Source organism: Mastigoproctus giganteus, chromosome 9, assembly GCF_048544385.1.
Source record: "Mastigoproctus giganteus isolate SK-2022 chromosome 9, ASM4854438v1, whole genome shotgun sequence".
NCBI classification, from domain to species: domain Eukaryota; kingdom Metazoa; phylum Arthropoda; class Arachnida; order Uropygi; family Thelyphonidae; genus Mastigoproctus; species Mastigoproctus giganteus.
In genome coordinates, this window is record NC_143583.1 from 13,204,774 (window position 1) to 13,221,883 (window position 17,110).

At 39.4% G+C, this 17,110-nt stretch overlaps 1 protein-coding gene across 1 annotated transcript in view; it reads right to left on the bottom strand.

Moving 5' to 3' along the window:
• Nucleotides 1–17,110, bottom strand: part of LOC150080055 (uncharacterized) — a 390,832-nt gene that overhangs the window by 259,332 nt on the left and 114,390 nt on the right. Inside the window, exon 6 of the mRNA XM_090381645.1 lies at nucleotides 13,261–13,388. Within this exon, the coding sequence (XP_090237771.1) occupies nucleotides 13,261–13,388 (128 nt within the window). The remainder of the gene's footprint in view (nucleotides 1–13,260; nucleotides 13,389–17,110) is intronic.

Here is a 17,110-nt window from a genome sequence, read left to right on the forward strand (position 1 = left end):
GCTGGAGTGAAAGTGGGGAGGGGCCAAGGAAAGAGCAGAGAAGAGACAGGAAAGTGGAAGAAAGGGTAGACAGCAGGGGAAGGAAGAGAAAAGAAGCAAGAAGAAGAAGAGTGCTAGGTGCAGTTGAGGGAGTCCTGGAGAAGGATTGTGGATAGGGAGAAGAGAACGGGTAAAATTCAAATTCTAGAGTCAGAGATGACCACAATGGCTATATGCTATCCCACCAGGGAACGAGGGCCCCACGGTCAGCCAGAAGAGGTAGAAGAACGTTCTTGTAGCAAGAGCTCCATTTGATTAGGTTGGATGCACAGCTTGGGAACAGTGGTGGAGAGTATTCCGCCTAACAAAGCAGTTGGGCCGGAAGCTGGTAGTCCTATGTTGATGGAACGCCAGCAAAGTTCTTCAGTACCAAATTGTTTCTGGAGACCAAAATTACACCCAGGGGTGGATTCTGGGCCAGTAAGAGAGCCAAAGCTCTAATCCCACATTGGTGTATAATCCAACGTCAGCAGAAAAGTGCCTGGGGAAATGAGTTGCACCCAGAGAAAAGGCCCTGGGCCAGCAAAAGGTGATCTGATGGGAGATAGACCCAAAGATGCAGTGAAATGGATCCTTGGGCCAGTAGCCGAGCAGTGCAGCTAGTTTCATGGGATGGGATGACTTGACTGGTGCCAGTTGCTGTGCTACAAGTATTTTCAAGTATTTCAAGTGTGATTGTTGCAGACCCCAGGGTTCCTCCCATTGCTGCATTTATACTTCTTGTGGTGAGGCCTGTGCCATATTTGGTCGTGTGTATGTAGTGCATTGTATGCAAGTGTAATGTGATGTTCTGTTGTTACGTTGTATGGCCGGTGCCTGGAAACTTAACAGGAAGTGGCAACACCTGGTCACCAAGTCCCCCCCTACATCCCTGCCACATGGAGGCATGCCAGGATCTACTATCATCTTGCAAGCCTGCGCCAAGACAAGGCCTTGAAACAGACAAGTTAAGAGAAAGGAAAGGGAACAAGTAGGAACAGTTTGGGGATGGATAAGGGAGGAAAGAATAGTAAAGAGGGGGTCAGACTAAGGGACCCACCTTGGAAATAGAAATAGGAGAATAAAAGTAAAAGAGTAAAGAGAAAGTGGAGATAATTATCTTTGTAATTTCTTTCTGATCTCAGGATATGGAATCCTATCCTGAGATCAGGATCAGCAAATGTTGAAGTTCCTCTCCAACAGTTCCATCAGCTTGATGGAGGTTTTATCAGTTACTCCTAAATACAGGATCAGCAGGTGTCAAGACACCTTGACGACAGTCTCATCAACCTGATAGGAAACTCCAGAAAGACTTCCGCATATCAGAATAACTGATGATATCATCTATGTACAATACTTTCTATGAAGAAGGAGTCTTTCTCCGTGAGATCCGTTAATCAGATCTTTCTCCGTTAATCAGAACCAGATTAACCTCAGGGAACAGGTGATTTAATCTTCTATAATTTAATAAAATGGACTTTTCTACATACAGTTTCTTATCCACTTCGAGTTTAAAACCAACATTTTTGTTGGTTCAAATAATGTTCCAAAAGCAAGTTATCTCAATAATTAGCCATGAGACAAGTCTGGATCCAAACAACTTCAGGATGCAAACCAAAAGGTTTTCTATATACACTACAGGAATACCTCGCATAGCACGGTTAATTCGTGCAAAAAAAATACAGCACTGTGCGAAACCGTGCTGAATGAGGTATTATTAGTAGGTATTTTAATGTAATGCGTTCCAAAAATTTGATTATATGGGTCGAGTGCAAAAATATATAGGTGTTGTTTACTTTAAATTGATGCACACAAAGTTCTTGCAAAAAAAGAAATTAAAATGATAAAAATGAAAAATACTAGTTATGTTATGTTATTTGGTTTTTAGGAGCATCAGCAACCAAGGCCACATTGCTCCGGAACATGCGGTGGTCATTCCCTGACCTTTCCACATCCTCCGTATTTGGTGGTCACGAGCTCGAACGCCGGTCTAATTAAAAAGCGTGTGCTATGCACTGCTGCTCCTGTCCACCTGGCTACGGAGGTGCCAAAAATACTAGTAGTATGTACATACCAAAAGAATATAAGTGAAGTATGTACTGTATTTTTATTTTGAAAAATAATTGATCAGCTTAGTTTGCACAGTTCTTTTCTTCTTTTTACCTGCATACATCTCTTTATAACATCGAATGTCATTTTGCAATGCCTGCCTTACTTTCATACCTCGTTCGATGTTTGGATCTCGAAGAACACTCGGGGCCATTACATTTCTTCTTTCCACTCATATTTGCATATAAAGGTGTAACATTTTTAAAAAATAATCTTTAATAAAAATACATAGCGAAAAATATTTGTACAGCTTACGCACAGTAAACAACCTCACCGCTTGGAATCTAGACTGTTTACTAATGTATGAATACTAGCAGAGTCCGTATATAATGGGAGTTGCGACAACAGTCAGCATGGCCTTGCATCCACAACGCATTGGCCTATGTGCTGGCATTATAATACATACATGCATATCATATGTATTGGAGCATAATGCAGTTAATTTTTTTTTTTTCAATTCATGCTTCATTTACCAAAACGAGCAGTTTTAAAGAAAAATAAAGTCAAAACCTGACAAAGATATAAACAAAAATTTTCACCACAAAAAAAAAAAAAAAAAAAAGAGCATGTAATGCTTGAAATCATGTTTAAAAATGAACAATGTAAAAGAAAAATAGATTATATAAATTAAGGCAGAAGGTACATATTTTATATAAATTAAGTATTTGTTTTAGTTTTTTAACGAAACATTTTCATATAAAATACAAAGTTCCAAAAAATAAATAAATATTTATTCGTTCTTTTCCGCGATTTCTGTTGCACTGCTAGTGGATGGAACACTCACAGCATTTACTCTATCTGCTGCATTGCTTGACGCTTCTATTCCTTGTTTTAAATACTTTCGTATATCATCTTGTTTACGACTTTGTAATTTCTTTCTGATAAAATTATTATGCGCCATGTGCGCATGCATGACATCCTGAAGACTGAAGCTATGGTTCTGTTCCATAAATTTAATAACCATTTCAATGGACTTTTCTGCAGTAACACAACATATCTTTTCTTCTTCAACTTTGTCGTTTTCTTCACCAGATTCTTCTGAATAATTCTCTTCTATCTTATCCAAAGTTATATGGGAAGCAGTAACCCCGGAGTGATGTATCAACTCTGTGGTACTACACTGACAGTGGTAGAGAATGAAAAGGACCTGGGGGTAATTGTGCAATCGGATATGAAGTTTTCTGAGAAGTGCAGATGGTCTGCAAGAGTAGCTCATGGTGTCTTGTCAATGATATTCAGGAATTTTTCTAGCAGGGATAAGAAGGTGATTATCCCCTTGTATAAGGCAATGGTCAGACCACACCTTGAGTACTGTATACAGGTCTGGAGGCCTTATTTTAAGAAGGATGTAGAGATGTTGGAACAAATACAGAGAAGGGCAACAAGATTAGTGAATGGAACAAAGGGTTGTTCTTATAAAGAAAGGCTTAAGTTTTGCAGTCTCCTAGTTTCTGGAGACTAGGCACCTGAGAGGTGATCTGATTGGGGTATATAAAGCCTTGAACGGTTTGAGCATGCTCAATGCTGATGGGATTCTTCCTCTTGCTCGGAATAATTGCCTGAGAGGGCATAAATTCAAATTGAGGAAAGACAGACAGACAGACGTAGGATACATGTGCAGAAGTTTGCCTTTAGCCAGCGGGTAGTTGGTTGGTGGAACAGACTTCCATCCTTTGTTGTGGAAGTTGATAGCCTAAATAAATTTAAGGCTGAGCTGGACAGGTATTTGGAACGAATGGAGGATGGGTGGAATGGGAGCGTTTTTTTTTTTTTTTTTTTTTTTGGCTGATGCTGCATAAGCTTGCTTTCTTGCATCATATGCCTCTACTAATGCTAATGCAAGATAATACTTTGAATAATTTCTTGATCGGTGAAAGTCGCTGCAACTTCAACATCATTTTCAATGCATATCCACTCTTCTATATCATCAGCTTTAAGTTTGAGTAGAGCATTGTCTTCTGTACATAATTTAACAGTTTCCATCAGTTCTTTCACTTCAGATGCCTTCAGCTTTATGTGAAATCCTTCAAGATCGTCGTTTCGATCAGATTGTAGATCTGAAACCATGTTTGGCCATAACTTTCTCTCCACTCTTAAAAGAGTTATAGGCTTGACTGCATTCCATGCAGTCGTGAGTTAAAATGTTGCATCTTTGATTGTAAAACTGCATTGAAATTCTGAAGGTTGACATCCTTATGCATCATTTTCTTCATAAGATCATAAAATGATCTTAAGAAGAAAACTGACATTTAAAGTTCCTAATGACTCCTTGATCCATGGGTTGAATTAATGATGTTAAGTTTGGTGGCAAGTAACATGCAAAAATATTTCCACAATCAGACACAAATTTGGATTCATGCAGGTGGGCCCTACAGTTGTCGAGAAGTAGCAGGCACTTTGTATTTGCAGGCTTCCCCAATTTTCTCAAGTTCTGACGAACTGATGGAACAAAATCATGAACAAACCAATCGCAAAATATATCTTTGTCCATCCAAGCATTCTTTTGGGCTTTATAGGTCACAAGTAAGTGCACAATTCCTTTGAAGGCCCGTGGGCGCTGAAATTTACCAATTACCAAAAGCTTAATTTGATGCTGACCTGAAGCATTAGCACACAAAAAAATGGTTACTCTTTCCTTATTAAGCTTAAACCCAGTTGCATTTCGTTCTTGGTTTCCAGCCAAAGTTTTTGTGGGCAAACACTTCCAGTAAACCGCTGTTATTCAGCATTATAAATTTGATCGGCTGTAAGGTTGTAGTCAGATACAATTTTTTCAAATGTTGCACTATATTCTGTTGCTGCTTGTGTATCAGCCGACTGTCTTTCTCCAGCAATATCTAACTGTCTGATGAGTCTTGATGATACCATGATGAGTCTTGAAATTCCTAAGCCATCCATCATTAAATGTGCACTCTGATTCAATGTTCATTTGCTCCTTAAAAAGACCTTGCTTTGGTAGTAAGCATCGGCCCAGAAATTGCCATACCTTCCGATCGTTTTAGCAAAAACCATTCGTACAACACTTTATTGAGATTCTCTAATTTTGGCCAATGTCAACTTTTTTTCTCAGCAATTTTATTGTAAGGCTCAGATGAGGCTGTGAATTCTAGAATTTTATTGTTTGCCTTTTTTATATTATAAATTGTAGACTTTCCAATGTTGTATGCTTCCATTAAAACAGCATTGCTCACACACTTTCTAGTTTCTTAATTATTTCAAGTTTTCACTCAATTTCAATGTGTTCTTCTTTCTCTTCACACAATGAAGTTTATCTGTTTTAGGAGCCATTATTATGAGCATGTAAATATGTATGCTATATATGGTAAATGGAAAGAGTAGAACAAAAATTATAGCATTGGCTGCCACAGTTTGATTGCTTGTTTCAAAACGGCAACTGCGAGTTCGCTTGTTGTCACTGGGCATCTGTGGTACTCATGCATGCGAACACGCACACAAAAGTCCACTAAATTTAAAAAGTTTGAGTTTTTGAAAAGTCCAGATTCTCAGGCGGTCCGGATTTCTGGCATCCAGATTTTCAGACTTTTACTGTATTTTTGTTTTTAGACTGGCATTTATCTACATTGGTCAAAGCTATTTGCGATACTGTCTGAACCATTATCCATGAGACAAAAACAAAGAAACAAGATAATCAGGATAAGTACAAATACAGTAGTCATACATGTAAAGGAAATCTTATTAGTCACTTTAACATAATAAAACAGCAAAATAGCAAAACAGTCAGTAGAAAATAATCCTAGAATCACAATAGATTGTCACTGCAATCCAGCAAATCCAGTAAATAAAATGAGCTTGTAGTCAACCTAAAGTCCAATGAAGTCAAGCTCTCCTTGTTTCCATAAGTCCCAAACAAAGCAAAGACATCAAAAGGTATAGAATCTTTAAACATAAAGGATGGAGTCTTGTCAATGATATATATAGGAATTTTGCTAGTAGGTCAGTGAGGTGATTATCCGGTCAGGCCACACCTAGAGTGCTGTGTACAGGTCTGGAGGCTTCATTTCACCAATCCAGGTGGCTGCCTAAACCAATATGGTGGATCTCAATTCTTCTCTCCTCATAAGTCAAGTGTTACAGTTGACATTCTCAAATCCAGCTGGCCAATAATTCTTAACCAAAATGTCTTTTCAGACTTAGCCAAGGAAAAATAACACAAAGTTATGACAATGAATGACCATATACATCTGTCATCCGATAGGATTCAGAATGAATTTAATGTAATCACCAAAATATTTTGCGAATACTGTGAAAATTTTTTCTGAATACTCTGTTTGTTAATTACATTCACTTTTCAACAACATTTCAAAACTGAAATACTTTCTTTAAAAGATACCAAATCCATATGAAACCACAACACTGGCTTCATTAGAAAAAGGCTTATTTTGCATCTTTCATTCAACTGAAGCTATTGCTAGCAGATCTATAACAAAATGAATATTCATGGCAGTTTTTTTTTGAGGCCAGAACAATAAATTGGCTCAGAGGCAACATGCATTCTCACATGGCAATCAGAATGTGAATGTGAGAAAAATAAATGGAAATCATCTAAAATAGAAACCAGAGTACATGAATTCTTCCAGAACAGAGAAGTTACAAAGAATAAAGAACTCATAATAACTCTGCATCCTATTATGATTAATAAATTTGCAAGAACATTTGCAGATGCTATCGAGGCAGTGTTAGGTGGATCAGAAAACTGTTAGCTTGGGAGGATACATAGACTAAAAGGTTAACAGCGTCCGCAGGCAGAGGCAAAAGTGATTCTTGCACTGCTTCTATTGGAATGAGCAGCAGCATGGAAAGCAAGGCAATGGAGATTTCACGGACTGCTGGAAGTTATAGTGGAACAAATAAATACATGGGCTGTGTTAGGGTAACTAAGAATAGAAACAGGTGCATGTATACTTGCATGTACACCAATGCTAGGAGTATAGTTAATAAATTTGATGAGCTTGAAATGCTAGTCAAGACATTAAAGCCATGTGTTGTTGGGATATCACAGACATGGTGTCACACAGACATAAGCAGTGCAGAATTAGAATTTGGGGAGTAAAATGTGTACAGAAAGGATAGACAAGACAGGAATGGAGGAGGGGTTATGCTGTTAGTTAAGAAACATAAAATCTAAGGAAGTGCATCCAACTGATGTTGGTGGATAATGCCATGTTGAGTCTGTTTGGTGTGCCATAAGCACTGGGAAAGGAAAAATTAGAGTAGGTGTGTGTGTTATAGACCTAATGAATCTGATGAGTATAATGAGCAATTGTGCAGAGAATTCTCTGCACAATTGCTCATTATACTCATACAGAGTGGGCCAGTAAATCACAATGTCTTATAATGGGGAATTTTAACTTCCAGATATTCACTGGAACTTGTGGGTTGGTCACTTGCAAACCAGCAAGACTTTTTTGGATTTATTGGATGACAGTTTTCTACAGCAGCATGTTCGAGAGGCAACCAAAGGGAGTACTGTTGATCTGATTATCAGCAGTGATTATTCATGCATTAAGAATTTCAAGACAAAGGAACAACTGGGTGACAGTGATCACAATGTACTGATATGGAAATTACTTAAAGATGTAACTACCGTCAAGGCTAAAGGGATGGGCTTTGGCTTTCATAAAGGTCTCAGACAGTTTTTAAATTCTGTACAGTGGGATCAACTGATGATGTTATCAACATTGAATTCTAATTGGGAAGCCTTCAGGGACTTACTCTTGGAGGCTACTAAGCTTTTCATTCCAATTAAGAAATACCGTTCAAGGTTCAGGCCTAAATGGATGTAAGATGAATTAATGAGGCTTGTGGCAGAGAAGAAAAATCTATTGGATGCATATAAATTATCACGTGACACAGAAGCCCATGGCCGATTACGAGAAATCTTTGGCAAAGGATGCAAAGAAAAACAGCAAAGAGTTCTTTACTTATTTAAACTCTAGAAGAAAAAAAATGAATCACATTGAACCACTTAACATAGATGGGATAACTATTGATGATCATGCTCAGGTAGCTGATAAACTGAATGAGTATTTTACATCTACATTCACACATGAGGAGTTATTCAATGAGGGAAATGCCTGATGTTTATCAAACTCTAACAGGGAGCTAAGTAATTTTGTAATAAGAGGGAGCAAAGTGGAGGAGAAATTGTTGAAGTTAAACATAAGGTAGGCGCCTGAGTTGGACGGGATCTCACCAGTTATATTAAAGGAGGCAGCAAAGGAAGTAAGCAAACCCTTAGCCATAATTATGAGAGCTTCATTTGACTCAGGGGTGGTCCCCATGGACTGGAAGTGTGCAAATGTATCACCAATTCACAAAGGGGGTTCAAAAGGTGACGCAGGTAACTACAGACCTGTTAGTTTAACTTGTGTTCTGGGAAAAATAATGGAATCACTGGTTAAAGAAGCATTGCAGGATCATCTAGACAAGACTGCAGTAATAGTTAAGACACCGCATGGGTTTGTTAAAGGGAGGTCTTGTCTGACCAATTTGATTGGATACTAAGATGTGGTCTCAAAAGAACTGAATGTCAAAAATAATTTTGATATCATACACTAGGATTTCAGGAAAGCTTTTGATACTGTTGCAGATGGAAGACTGCTGTACAAATTGGAGAGGTATGGCATTAAGGGTAAGTTGCTACATTGGATAAAGAGAGGGTTGAATGGAAGACAACAGTGAGTGGTAATCAATATTATTAGTGGACAAATGCCGACCAGGCAAGCTGGGTGGGTAAAGTGCCTACCTGGCAAACCAAAGGTTGCGGGTTCAAATCCCGCCTCGGGCTTGGATATGACGATGGTGCCGCACTATCCGGTTGGATCTCACAGCCACGATAGCATTAGCATAGGCATTTGATGCAAGAAAGCAAGCTTATGCAGCATCAGCCAAAAAAAATAAATAAATAAAAAATAACCACTTCACCCCTCTGTTCATTCGAAATACTTGTCCAGCTGAGCCTTAAACTTATTTAGGCTATCAACTTCCATGACAAGGGATGGAAGTCTATTCCACCAACTAACCACCCGCTGGCTAAAGGCAAATTTCTGCACGTCTATCCTACAACTGTCTTTCCTCAATTTGAATTTATGCCCTCTCAGGCGATTATTCTGAGCAAGAGGAAGATTCCCATCAGCATTGAGCATGCTCAAACCATCAAGGCTTTATACACCTCTATCAGATCACCTCGCTGACAGACACTGTAATTTGCAAAACTTAAGCCTTTCTTCATAAGAGCACCCCTTTGTTCCATTCACTAATCTTGTTGCCCTTCTCTGTACTCGTTCCAGCAGCTCTACATTCTTCTTGAAATGAGGCCTCCAGGCCTGTATACAGTACTCTAGGTGTGGCCTGACCATTGCCTTATAGAAGGGAATAATCGCCTCCTTATCCCTGGTAGAATCATCCCCATGTCCCTTTCATTCTCTACCACTGTCAGTGTAGTACCACAGAGTTCATACGTTGCTCTGGGGTTGCTGTTTCCCATATGTAATACTTTACATTTGTCAATGTTAAACTTCATTTGCCACCTCTCAGCCCATCTGCTCAACCTTTCCAGATCCTGTTGCAGCAGCATAGTGTCAGTAGTGTCCTTGACAACCCTGCCAACCTTCGTATCGTCTGCAAACTTGGACATTAAGCTTGATATACCATCATCAATATCATTTATAAATACAGAAAACAATAATGGACCCAATACTAAACCCTGAGGGACTCCACTAATAACATTAGTCCAAGATGAGCAGTGTCCATTGATTAGCACTCTCTGTCTTCTCCCATTCAACCACCCCTTTATCCATAGCAGCAATTTGCCTCCAATGCCACATTGCTCCAATTTGTGCAGCAGTCTTCCATGTGCAACAGTATCAAAAGCCTTTCTAAGATCCAAGTATATAATATCAAAGTTATTCCCTGCATCCATTTCTTTTCTGACTGCATCATAGTATCCAATCAAATTGGTCAGGCAAGACTTCCCCTTAACAAAACAGTGCTGTGTCCGAGCTATAACTGAAGTCTTGTCTAGATGATCCTGCAGTGCTTCTTTAACCAGTGCCTCCATTAATTTTCCGGGAACAGAAGTTAAACTCCCAGGTCTATAATTACTTGTGTCAGCCTTTGATCCTCCTTTGTGAATTGGGGTCACATTTGCACATCTCCAGTCCATGGGTACCTCCCCTGAGTCCAAGGAAGCTCTCATAACTATGGCTAAGGGTTTGCTTACTTCCTTTGCTGCCTCCTTTAATATAACTGGATAGATCCCATCCACCCCAGGTGCCTTTCTTGTGTTTATCTTCAACAATTTCTCCTCCACTTTACTCTCAGTTATTACAAGATTCTCTAGCTTACTGCCAGAGTTGAATACACCTCTGGCATTCCCCTCGCTGAATAACTCCTCATGTGTGAATGTCGTAGATGACTTTCATCAACTGGTGAAATACCACCACTTTGCTTATTGGAGGCTTGAAGTGGTGAAACCCATGTTTAGTCTCTAGAGCAAAGTTTCCAGCACCCTCCCCCCCTCCCCCCATACTTCTCCTTCAACCCATGCACAGTACTAAGTACTATAGGTTTTGATACCTTTTGTGTTTGGAGTTTTCATAAAAAAAAAAAAAAAATGTCAATGCAAAATATTCATTTAGTTTGTTAGCTAGCTGAGTAGGATCATCAACATCGATATCATCATCATCGATGAACCATCGATATCAAGTGGACCAATCTGATCCATCCCCTTCCTTCTAGAGTTTACATAAGTAAAGAACTCTTTGCTGTTTTTCTTTGCATCCCTTGCCAAAGATTTCTCGTAATCTGCCTTCGCCTGCCTAACCTCCTTTGTATCTTGGTTACAGATCAACCTGTATCTATCATAGGCTTCTGTGTCACGTGTTAATTTGTATGTATCCCATGCATTTTTCTTCTCTGCCATATGTCTCATTAGTTCATCTGACATCCATTTAGGCCTAAACCTTGAACAATATTTCTTAGTTGGTATGTAAAGCCTAGTAGCTTCCATGATAAGTTCTTTGAATGCTTCCCATTTTGAATTTGCTGTTGCTAACATCATCAGTTGGTCCCACTATATAGAATTTAAATACTGTCTCAGTCCATCGTAGTCGCTTTACGAAAGCAATAACCCTTCCCTTTACCCCTAATGGTAGTTATCTCTTTGAGTAAATCCCACTTCAGCACACTGTGATCACTGCCACCTAGTTGTTCCTTTAATTGCAGATTCTTAATGCATGAAGATCACTACTGATAATCAAATCAAGAGTATTACTCCCTCTAGTCGCCTCCCGAACATGCTGATGTAGAAAACAATCATCCAATAAATCCACAAAAGCCTTGCTAGTGTGTGAGTGACCAGCCCCAAATTCCAGTCAATATCTGGGAAATTAAAATCCCCCATTATAAGACTTTCTGATTTACTGGCCCACTCTATTTCCCTGTACTCATCAGAGTCATTAGGCCTATAGCACACTCCTACTCTCAATTTTGATCTCCCAATGCTTATGTCACACCAAACTGACTCGACACTGCACTGTCCAGCGATGTCGACTGGCTTCACTTCCTTGGATTTTATGTGTTTCTTAACTAATAGCATAATCCCTTCTCACTTCCTATACACATTGTACTCCCCAAATTCTAATTCTGCTTTCCTTATATCTGTATGACACCACGTCTCTGAAATCCCAACAATATCTGCCTTTGATGTTTTGAGCAATACTTCAAATTCATCAAATTTATTTACTAAACTCCTAGCATTGGTGTACACGCAGGTATACATGCACCTGTTCTTTTTCTTAGCTACCCTAACACAACTCATGTCTTTACTTGTACCCCAATGATTCCCAGCAGTCTCTGAAATATCCTGCATCTTATTTTTCAGGCTGCCGCTCATTCCAATAGAAGCAGTGCAAGAATCACTTTCACCTCTGCCAGTGGCTACTGTTAATACACGAAGGAAGCAGGAAAAACCTGGTTCCTTCGTGTATTGCTCACATCATACGATAAAAAAAAAAGTGGACAAATGTTATTAGTGGAGTTCCCCAGAGTTCGGTGCTGGGCCCATTGTTGTTTTGTGTATTCATCAATGATATTGATGAAGATATATCAGGTTTTTTTTTTTTTTTTTTTTTTGATTTGGTAGTTGTTGGCGCATTGGCTTCTGTGGCCATATTGCACCTCCCAAGGTTTTTGCAGTACTTTGATCCAAGCCCGAGGCGGGAATCGAAACCGCGACCTTTGGGTTGCCGGGCAGGTACTTTACCCACTCGGCTAGCCCAGTCGGCAGATATATCAGGATTAATGTCCAAGTTTGCGGATGATACAAAGGTTGGCAGGGTTGTTAACGACAGTATAGACTGTATGCTACTGGATCTAGACAAGTTGGGCAAATGGGCTGAGAAGTGGCAACTGAAGTTTAACATTGGCAAATGCAAAATACTGCATATGGGTAGCAATAATCCAAGAGAAACGTACTAATGGTGTGGTACTACACTCAGGGAAGTGGAAAGTGAAAAAGTCTTGGGGATAATTGTGCAGTCAAATATGAAGTTTGCTGAGCAGTGCAGACAGGCTGCCAGTGCAGGTCATGGAGTCTTGTCAATGATATATAGGAATTTTGCTAGCAGGTCAGTGAGGTGATTATCCTGTTGTACAAGGTAATGGTCAGGCCACACCTAGAGTGCTGTGTACAGGTCTGGAAGCTTCATTTTAGGGAGGATGCAGAGTTGCTACAACGAGTACAAAGAAGGGTAACAAGATTGGTGAGGGAAACAAAGGGACAGCAGGTGGTTGATTAGTGGAACAGACTTCCATCTTTTGTTGTGGAAGTTGATAACGTAAATAAATTTAAGGCCGAGCTGCACAGTCATTTGGAACGAATGGAGGGGTGAAATGGGAATGTTTTTTTTTTTGTTTTTTTTTGGCTGATACTGCATAAGCTTGCTTTCTTGCATCGTGTGCCTCTATTAATGGTAATGGTAATGACACAATGACTCTAAAACCTTTAAGTAGCTGAAATTCATATTTCTTTCTTATTGTTTTTTTACAAGCTGGAATTATTAACAAGGGTTACAATAAATGAATAAAATAAAAAGTAAGTTATAAGCTTACTTTACAATTGCTAATACTTCATCATTTCCGATACACTGTAGTGCATTATCAATTGTCTGGATACATTGCAGATCATGATTCTTCCTAACAAAGTGCTTGCCAAATTCCTTATCTGTATCTAAATACACCTGTACAGGAAAAACAGAAATTTAAAAGGATAAATACATAAATGATCATCTAGATAAATAAATTATATAAATACTTAATAATAATAACTTTCATATGGAATCCACAGACTAAAAAAAAAGCCGTGAATTAGGGTTGAATTTGAAAGTGTCTGCAATTCTACCCAGACACGATAGGAGGGAGTATATGATGAGAGCCCTGTCGATCAATTCGTCCCTGGAAAGATTGTGCAAGGCTCAAGGGGTAGAATTTTTTTCAGCCTGGTCTATACTTGTTAACAGGAGAGACTGCTTCTACAGGGATGGGATACACTTAAATAGAAAGGGTGCAAGAATGTTTGCTGATACTATCGAGGCAGTGTTAGGTGGGTTGGAAAACTGATAGACTGGGGAGATACAAGGATTAATAGATTAACAGTAGCCACTGGCAGAGGTGAAAGTGATTCTTGCACTGCTTCTATTGGAATGAGCCGCAGCCTGGAAAATAACATGCAGGATATTTCAGAGACTGCTGGGAATCATTGGGGTACAAGTAAACACATGGGTTGTGCTAGGGTAGCTAAGAAAAAGAATAGATGCATGTATACTTGCATGTACACCAATGCTAGGAGTTTAATAAATAAATTTGATGAATTTGAGGTATTGCCCAAAACATCAAAGGCAGATATTGTGGGGATTTCAGAGACGTGGTGTCACACAGATATAAGGAAGGCAGAACTGGAATTTGGGGAGTACAATATCTACAGAAGGGATAGACAGGATAGGAAGAGAGGAGGGGTTATGCTATTAGTTAAGAAACACATAAAATCCAAGGAGGTGAAGCCAGTCGACATCGCTGGACAGTGCAGTGTCGAGTCAGTTTGGTGTGACCTAAACATTGGGAGATCAAAATTGAGAGTAGGAGTGTGCTATAGGCGTAATGACTCTGATGAGTATAATAAGAAATTGTACAGGGAAATAGAGTGGGCCAGTAAATCAGAGAATCTTATAATGGGTGATTTTAATTTCCCAGATATTGACTGGAATTTGGGGGCTGGTCACTCACACACTAACAAGGCTTTTGTGGATTTTTTGGATGATTGTTTTCTACATCAGCATGTTCAGGAGGCAACTAGAGGGAGTAATACTCTTGTTTTGATTATCAGTAGTGATTCTTCACGCATTAAGAATCTGCAGGTAAATGAACCACTAGGTGGCAGTGATCGCAGTGTGCTGAAGTGGGATTTACTCAAAGAGGTAACTACCATTAGGGGTAAAGGGAAGGGTTATTGCTTTCGTAAAGGCGACTATGATGGACTGAGACAGTATTTAAATTCTATACAGTGGGACCAACTGATGATGTTACCAACAGCAAATTCAAAATGGGAAGCATTCAAAGAACTTATCTTGGAATGCTACTAGGCTTTACATACCAACTAAGAAATATTGTTCAAGTTTTAGGCCTAAGTGGATGTCAGATAAACTAATGAGACATATGGCAGAGAAGAAAAATGCATGGGATACATAAAAATTAAATGTGACACAGAAGCCTATGATAGATACAAGTTGATCTGTAACCAAGTTACAAAGGAGGTTAGGCAGGCGAAGGCAGATTACGAGAAATCTTTGGCAAGGGATGCAAAGAAAAACAGCAGAGTTCTTTACTTATGTAAACTCTAGAAGGAAGGGGATGAATCAGATTGGTCCACTTTAAATCGATGGGTCAACTGTTGATGATCCTGCTCAGGTAGCTAACAAACTAAATGAATATTTTGCATCGACATTCACACATGAGGAGTTATTCAGCGAGGGGAATGCCAGAGGTGTATTCAACTCTGGCAGTAAGCTACAGAATCTTGTAGTAACTGAAAGTAAAGTGGAGGAGAAATTGTTGAAGATAAATACAAGAAAGGCACCTGGGGTGGATGGGATCTATCCAGTTATATTAAAGGAGGCAGCAAAGGAAGTAAGCATCAAATACCCATGGACTGGAGATGTGCAAATGTGACCCCAATTCACAAAGGAGGATCAAAGGGCGACACAAGTAATTATAGACCTGTTAGTTTAACTACTGTTCCTGGAAAATTAATGGAGGCACTGGTTAAAGAAGCACTGCAGGATCATCTAGACAAGACTTCAGTTATAGCTCAGACACAGCATGGTTTTGTTAAGGGGAAGTCATGTGTGACCAATTTGATTGGATACTATGATGCAGTCACAAAAGAACTGGATGCAGGGAATAACTTTGATATTATATACTTGGATCTTAGAAAGGCTTTTGATACTGTTGCACATGGAAGACTGCTGCACAAATTGGAGCAGTGTGGCATTGGAGGCAAATTGCTGCTATGGATAAAGGGGTGGTTGAGGGGGAGAAGACAGAGAGTGGTAATCAATGGACACTGCTCATCATGGATTAATGTTATTAGTGGAGTCCCTCAGGGTACAGTATTGTTTTCTGTATTTATAAATGATATTGATAATGGTATATCAAGCTTAATGTTCAAGTTTGCAGACGATACGAAGGTTGGCAGGGTTGTCAAGGACACTACTGACACTATGCTACTGCAACAGGATCTGGAAAGGTTGAGCAGATGGGCTGAGAGGTGGCAAATGAAGTTTAACATTGACAAATGTAAAGTACGACATATGTGAAACAGCAACCCCAGAACAACGTATCAACTCTGTGGTACTACACTGACAGTATATAGGAATTTTTCTAGCAGGGATAAGGAGGTGATTATTCCCTTGTATAGGGCAATGGTCAGGCCACACCTATAGTACTGTATACAGATCTGGAGGCCTCATTTCAAGAAGGATGTAGAGTTGCCGGAACGAATACAGAGAAGGGCAACAAGATTGGTGAATGGAACAAAGGGGTGCTCTTACGAAGAAAGGCTAAGTTTTGCAAATTACAGTGTCTGGAGACTAGGCACCAGCGAGGTGATCTGATAGAGGTGTATAAAGCCTTGAATGGTTTGAACATGCTCAATGCTGATGGGATTCTTCCTCTTGCTCAGAATAATCACGTGAGAGGGCATAAATTCAAATTGGGGAAAGACAGATGTAGTATAGACGTGCGGAAATTTGCCTTTAGCCAGAGGGTGGTTGGTTGGTGGAACAGACTTCCATCCCTTGTCGTGGAAGTTGATAGCCTAAATAAGTTTAAGGCTCAGCTGGACAGGTATTTTGAACAAACAGGAGTGAAGTGGAAGTGGTTATTTTTTATTTATTTAGTTATTTTATTTTATTTTTTTTTTTGGCTGATGCTGCATAAGCTTGCTTTCTTGCATCAAATGCCTCTACTAATGCTAATGCTAAAACAATTAATAAATACAGTAAATACTGTAAATCCCTGTTCATCCAAATCAATGGAGGGAAGGTGGGGTACAAAGAGTATGGAATCACTTGCTATGTTAAAGTCAAGAGCTACAATGTTAGTTGTCTGATGGCACCAGGGGTTACCCACATCTCCGCATTGTATTATTTGCACGTGACACAGAACTCTGTGGATGCCAAAGATTTAAAAAGTGTGTGGGGTGTGATTTGTTGTGTTGTGCTATGTTCTGTTGTTTCTCTGACCATTTAGCCATTGGGCCCCACCGTTGCCCACACTTTTCCATGAGGAGGCAGGTCTGGTACTCAGTAGATTATTTAAGTACTCTGGCAGGTCTGGCCACCTAATTTCTGAGGATTTCAGTGGCAAGGCCTATATATATAAAAAAAAAAAAAAAAGGCTGAACACT